This window comes from Penaeus japonicus, unplaced genomic scaffold (assembly GCF_977035675.1).
Source record: "Penaeus japonicus unplaced genomic scaffold, GWHDUDI00000001_assembly GWHDUDI00000011, whole genome shotgun sequence".
NCBI lineage: Eukaryota > Metazoa > Arthropoda > Malacostraca > Decapoda > Penaeidae > Penaeus > Penaeus japonicus.
Genome location: NW_028234413.1, coordinates 22,096,287 through 22,103,786, shown reverse-complemented (window position 1 = coordinate 22,103,786; position 7,500 = coordinate 22,096,287). Strand labels below are relative to the sequence as shown.

The 7,500-nt window shown below is 30.9% G+C and overlaps 1 protein-coding gene across 1 annotated transcript in view; it reads left to right on the top strand.

The window, feature by feature from the left end:
* Positions 1-7,500, top strand: part of LOC122259911 (oxysterol-binding protein-related protein 6) — a gene marked incomplete at its 5' end in the record, with an annotated part of 70,881 nt that overhangs the window by 1,755 nt on the left and 61,626 nt on the right. Inside the window, 2 exon segments of the mRNA XM_086541425.1 lie at positions 4,496-4,634; positions 5,194-5,313. Of these exon segments, the coding sequence (XP_086397551.1) occupies positions 4,496-4,634; positions 5,194-5,313 (259 nt within the window).

The window sequence follows — 7,500 nt, the reverse complement described above, 5'->3', positions numbered from 1 at the left end:
TGGTTGATGTGTGTGTGTGTGTGGTTTAGCGCGTAAGTGTTGGGTGTGTGTGTGTGCAGCTCCGCGCGCAGCGTGTGTGGGTGTGTGTTTGTATGTGTGTATGTGCAGTGTATATAATATTTTATTAATACATTTATATATTATTATTATATAACACACTAGCTCCAGCACACACACATATAAATATAAGAGATAGGATATAGATATAGATAGTGAGAAGTTTATATAGATATTTAATATTTAATATATATATGATATAATATTATATATATACTATATGTATTAGATTTGTATATGTACTTAAAACAGGAATATATATATATAGTGGAGGGTATATATATATATATAAGTATATATATTTTCTAAATATATAGATAATATTATATTCACACAACACTTATATGTTATTTATTGATATTTTATTTATATATTTATATCAATTATTAACAGTATTTTTTTATATAATATTTAGGTATATTATTATATATATTATATATATATATTATACATAATATATTATATAGATAGTATAATAGAATACACACTAGTTATATATTGATATAGTATATATTTTTTTATTTTTTTTATTATATTTTGATATTAAATTTATTATATATTATCTGTGGTCTGTGTGGAGATATATGATATTTTATATTTATAGAGATATATACATATAGTATGTATATATATAGATATATATATGGGTGTGTTGTAGTAAATATAAGATAATTATATATATATATATAATATATAATTTGTTGTTGTAAAATATTTATATATAAGTATTAGCTATATTTATATTATATATATATATTATATATATTTATATGATATATATATTTTAATATAATAGTATATAAATCATTGTATATTTAAATAATATATAAGATACATTTATATACATATAGACTTCTCATATATCAATATATATAATATATACTTTATAATATAACGTATTTATATATAGCTTATTATCAATACCTATAAATGCAATCACACTCACACACTAACTCACACTCGAACACACTCTTACACACACACTCACACACACATTTATATATATATATATAGTTATATATATTTTTATATTTAATGATTATATATATGTATATAAATATATATATATATATATATATTATATTTATATATATAAATTTACATATATTATAATATATTAGTTTGTATATATTATAGTATATATAATTTTATTGAATATATTTTGTATATATTATTTATATGTATAGTACAATATATATATATTGATTGATTTATAGATATATATGTTTTATATTTATATATAGTTTATTATATTATTAACACACACATTTTTTATTGTTATTAACTTTTGTTGTGTGGGGGTTGTTTTGTGTGTGATTAGATTATGATATTATATATTTATTGATAACATATATATAAGATAGCACTCACACATATATTTGAGTATTATTTATATTGTGTGTGTTATTGGTGATATAGATTATTTATATCGATATTATACTTTAATGTACATAAATTTATGGTTTATTTTTTATTTAGTGACTATTGGGTATGTGTTTTCTTAATATTAACATTTTTGATATATATTAGATATATCGTTTGAGATGTTATATTAGTGATAAGTTTTTGTTATGTGTGTGTTATTATTATTTTGTTTAGTGAGATTGTATATTTGTTTTTGATTGTGTGTGTTTTGATGTGTGTGTTTTGGGTTTTGGGGTAGTTTTGATATGAGGTGACTTTTTTTGATTTGGGTTTGTTGAGTTATATAGAGATGGTTTTTTCATTTGTTATGGAGTTTTTTTTTATAGTTTTATTTGATAGTATTTTGATATTAGTTAGTGAGTTGTATATATTTTTTGATTTGTGGGTAAGATATTGTGATTATTGTGGTTGTGTGATTTTGTGTTATTGTATATATATTTTTGTTTGTTCTGTTAGTGATTTTATGTTTGTGTTATTTTTATGTGTGTTTTGATAGTTTGTTTGTTGTGTGTGTGAGTATTGATATATGTAATTGGTTTTTTAATGTTATTATGTGTTTTGATTTTAGTATTATTGATTGTATTTGGATCTTTTGTACTATTGTTACTTTGTGTTGTTAATATGAGTTCTTATTTTTGTATTTGTTTTAGGTTGTTTTGGGTGTTTGGTAATGCTTATTTGGTTAAGGTTTGAGATGATATGTAGTGTATATTTGTTTAGTGTTGATGTTTGTTTGGTTTGATTTGTTGGAGGGGACTTTTTTTGGTTTTTTATGATTTAGTATAGATAATTTATAATTTAAATTAGTAGAGTTTAGAGGGTGTGGGTGGTGGGGGTAGGTTGGGTGTGGGTTGGGGGTGTTTGCATAGTTTAGGTACATAATAATAGAATAATGATTATTTTAAATAATCTAATATATATATTTATAGTTATATATATATATGTAAATGGATATATATATTTAACTGGATTTGTATATAATATACTAATCATATAATTATATATATACATATATATATAAGATAGATTTATAGTTATATATAATATATAGTTATATATTCTATAATATCGTTTTATATATATATATATATTATAATATATATAATATAATATATGTCATTTTATATACATAATATTTTTTATATATATTTTTTTTATATATATTTTTTTATAGAGAATTTATATTTTATATTTATAGTTAGATATTTTGATATATTCTGTGTGTGGAGTGTGTGTGTGTGTGTGTGGTGTGTGTTGTATTCTTTTTATCTATAAGATTATGCGATATAAATGATTACTATATATTAATACATCACATACATATATTTAATAGTAGGTAGGTTACAGATCGATATAGAAAGAACATTTAAAGCATTTTTGTTTATATAATTGTGCTCGAAGTTCCCATGTATGCATGCACGCACATGATTTTTTTTTTATCTTATAAAAATGATGCTAAATGATTTATATATGCCAAACTATAGAGATAATTACTCCATCGCATATACTTAGAAATTGTATTTTAACCCCTTTTCTTGTTTCAAATGCAAAGAAATATCTATGTTACTTTGACAGAGACCCGGATTCAGATCATGTGACTCATCGGATGAGTTGACAGGTCGAGATATGGCTTTTGGTTTGGGATTCACACCTTGCCATCACAGTCTTCAGCATCACTAATATGCTTGCTCGCGGCCAAGCTCCATCCTTGCCTGGCATAACAATTCCAATATTAAGTCCTCAAAAAGAACGAATACTTAATATTTATCTAAATTATTTTAATTATAGCGTGTTCTCTAACCCTTTCTTAGTAAATCTGGCTACTCAAATTAACGTAAATTCTACTATTTAAATTTTAAAAAAATCAAAGACCTGTGACAGCTAGAAAAATGTTCGCCTCTGGAGGGGTGACAGGGAAAGGGTTAATAAAAAAAAAGTAGTGTCTAAAGGGTTCACCCATTCAGCGTTCTGCCACTTATCTCGCTTTTTATGTCTATGCTGCCTGCATCTCATATTCACATTTCATTAAAAAATGATTCACTTGTGGTTATTATTATATTTTTTTTATTTTTCCAGTTTCATTTTCAAGCTGAATTTTAGCTCTTTAGTGTAGTCTACTTGAAATACATTGCAAATAATGGAAAAGCTGAAAATTAATTGAAGTTGTCTAATATACTGAATGCAGATAGAAATCTGAACTGTTGAGCATTACATGTCATTTAACCCATTCACGCCGGTTGACGTGATAGCACGTATTGTGGTTTTCGCGTCAGACGCCCTGGACGCGCTATGAGGGGAAGCCGCGCGCTCGGGTAGAGCGAGCGGGCAACCGAGGCTTGCGGCTTGTGTGCCCGAGAATCTCGAGGCGTTAGGCTTATGCTTTCGAGAACCCCGGTATTGCGACCGCGCAAAGCCGGAACTGCCCCGGCGTGAATGGGTTAACATCATTACAATCTGAAAGAATTAAATTAGGTTTTCATTTGAAAGCAACATTAGTTATCATCCCAATTTGGACAGAAGTACTAAATTTTATAGATGAACAGTTTTCCCAGACTAAAGAAAAAATTATAAGTAATGGAAAGTATGCCTTCAATTTTTTTTTTTTTTTTTTTTTTGGGGGGGGGGGGGGGGTTAGTACAGCATCTGATTATCATATTACAACAAAATATGTAATTTTTGTGATTTTAATGTTGTGTTAAACCCTGTGACATTCATGTCATGGCTTGGCTGGTTTTCCTGCCAGTGATATCAACTACATGTCATGGCTTTTGTTTGGCCAGTTCACCAGTGATCAGGTTAGCTGCTACCTCAGCAGACAAATAGTCTGTGGTATTAGGCCTGCGCATTTAGAAATACCTTGGTGTAATTCCAGGAAGTGCCAAAACCTCCCTGTTGTTAATGGGTAACAGGTTAAAGAAAAAAAATTGTAAATGTATTTTTCCCCTAGCCACTTAGACTTTTGAATACTTTCATATGTTTTACCACAATTTGTAACAGTTTTTACAATTTTCAGTGTAAGTCCCGCGAGGTTTACTTGCAATGGGTAGAGCAACTGAAACAACACCGACTCCACAAGCAGCACCAAATCCTTTACAGTAAAGATCAAGTAAAGCTTACCTCACCAACATCTCCATCAGATGATTCACCAACAGGTATGGATTGGTTGAATTGTCAGTTATAAGTATAATCGAGGTATAATACGAGGGAATTAGTGGGCAGGACTAGGAAGTAGTCATCAACCTTTCTAGGTGTCTGCTATAAAGAATTATCACATACTTTTGTATGTAATATTGTAAGTGTTTCACAAATAAACATTGCAGGTTGCTAATTCAATAAATCTGAGCACTTGCTTTAAGAATAGCTGAATGAAGACTTTTTGTCAAAAGTTAGTATAATAGTACTTTATATAAACACATTTGTTTGGGCCATAGAACAAATTTTAACATTTGTAAATAGTATATACATATAAGTAGTGTATATAGTGAAGCCTGCCAATTTTCACCAGGCTGTCTATGATTGTGGTGGATAGAACTAACACACCTGCCCAGTTTCTGCCAGGATTGTGGCAAATAGGAATTTAGGGGTTAAAATGAGCCAGCACAATTCACATGTTTGAATAATTTTACTTTTTCATTAAATATCTTTGGACTTAGTGGCATATATGATAGTTTTAATTGGAAAAGCAAAATGTAATTGTTCCTTGTATTATAGATCCACTAGTACCAGGTGGACGAACATCCCTACCTGGTTCCTTACCTGGCTCACATCCTGGAACAATGGGTCGTGAAGGCAAGTCCAACACTGGCACCACATTGACTGGGGCTGCTGCGGGTGGGTATTCAGCTTGCTTTTAATTTTGTTATGCACCCACGGTAGTTGTGTGCATATTGTCGTGCCACAGTACAACAGTCGTTTCTGCCGTATGTATATTAATTATCAGCTCCTTAACTCAAGGTATTTGAGGATGGAGTCATTGTATTTTTTTGTTTTAGCACATACTGGTATCTTGCAAATAAACTATTTGGGAAGGTCATGATTCATACCATTAACCAGACAGGCATGCCATGGGTGCATTAGTTCACATTGCATATTATTTTATCAGTGCTTGTGGATTTTGGATTCCAAAACTAGATGATGCATGTTATATAAGTATAGTGAGTTATTTATTTATTTCATGATTAACCCAATAAGAACAGGGCAGTTTTGACTCCGCCTAGTCTTAACGCTGTGGTATTTCAAGCATCCAGGACTAACGCCCCAGGCTGTTCCCTCACTCTGGCTGCAGCCACTCTCTGCGTGCATGATCACCTGACATGCCAGCCATACAAAAATATATGAAGTAATACCACAAATGATGCAATAACACATCACATGGCATTAATGGGTTAACAACACTATTTCTCTCTGTCTACTTTTATCTCTCTCTTTGAAAGTATACTTGGTTGTTTATTGATTTGATGATTAACAACATTATTTCTCTCTCTCTCTTTCTTTTATTATACAAACCAGTTGTCATAACAGTAGGAATCAAAAGTATATTACAGATAAAGGTGTCAAGTTTTGCATAGCAATTAGATCTTTGAGTTACAGCTTACAGCAATTAGAAGTAGGAAATTTTACAGTTGATTTTCACAGACCTAATTTTATGCACTTTTTAGACCACCTACCTTAGTAAGCTCTCAACCATCTGAAAAGCTATGGCATTGTACAGAAAGTGATGCTTAGCTTTTTTTTTTGTGTGTGTGCGTGAGAGAGAGAGAGAGAGAGAGAGAGAGAGAGAGAGAGAGAGAGAGAGAGAGAGAGAGAGAGAGAGAGAGAGAGAGAGAGAGAGAGAGAGAGAGAGAACATCAGTAAAAAGGCCCATTTAAGGATTTTGATGGATCTGTTTATTATTATTATTATTATTATTGTTATAAATTTCCTTATGAGCATGGAACAAAAGTGTCTTACAGCTAATAGAAGGGTTTTGCATGGCATTTAGTTATTTGAGTTATAACAAATGTAAGTTATAGAAAATTTGTGTCCAGTATTGAAAGTTTTCAGTCCCATTTCCTCAGAAACATTTCCTTGCTCATTAACCCATTGCTGACGAGGGATAGATTTGCTTACACAGGCTCCAGGATGAGTTTTATTTCTGATCGAGGCAGCTTCTGCAACATAATTTAATTTTTCCCACTCCCTTTTAGTCACTCATTGTAGAGCTAGAGACATATTTGTGTTTTGTTTTTTTGTTTGTTTTACTATTTTTAGAATTTTATATCTGTCATATCACAGGCTCCATCAATTCTGCAGTTGACTAAAATTGTAGTTCAGGGTCCATATCAACTCATTTTTTTTCCTTTATACTCAGTGTGATAGAAGTATTACTGTTTTAGGGGAACAAAAAAACAACTTTATTTTTTTTTTTTATTATCGCATACACTTATTTTCGTATTTCTGTGCTGTAACACAACGGTCAAACACGAACAAACACGAAACTTATAACCATCCAAAATGAAGAGGTTGGGAAGAGGAAGGAAACTTGTGCTTTTGACAGTGAGTGCCACAATAAAAGGCATCCATACTGGCACAGGGTCACATTGTATGCATTGGGCATGGTGTGAGTCACCTTCCTCCTCTCGTTCTGTCTGCACATCTTTCATCTGCGGTACTTTAGAGCAAGAGGTCGGGAACTTGCGATGTGGCCATCACTCTACAGAGATAGTGCTTGCTAGAGACTGTAGATGGGTGCCATTCAAGGCTCTCTCTCCTGCTGGTGCTAGAAGAAAGTGGTGCCATCTAGGTTTTGTAAGTGAGTTGAAAACCATTTTGCTTATTATTACGGCAGTTATAATAATTATGACTGCAATTGTCAACATCACTCACTCATTACTTATAGTACAATAAAATAACATAGTGATCCAGAATCCCCGAACGCCATGACGCCCATTGTCAAGCAAGAGGTCCTGCATCATGTATGACAAAAAAACACGTCATCCGTCGTTAACAGGTTAACCCATTCACGCTGGGGCGATTCTG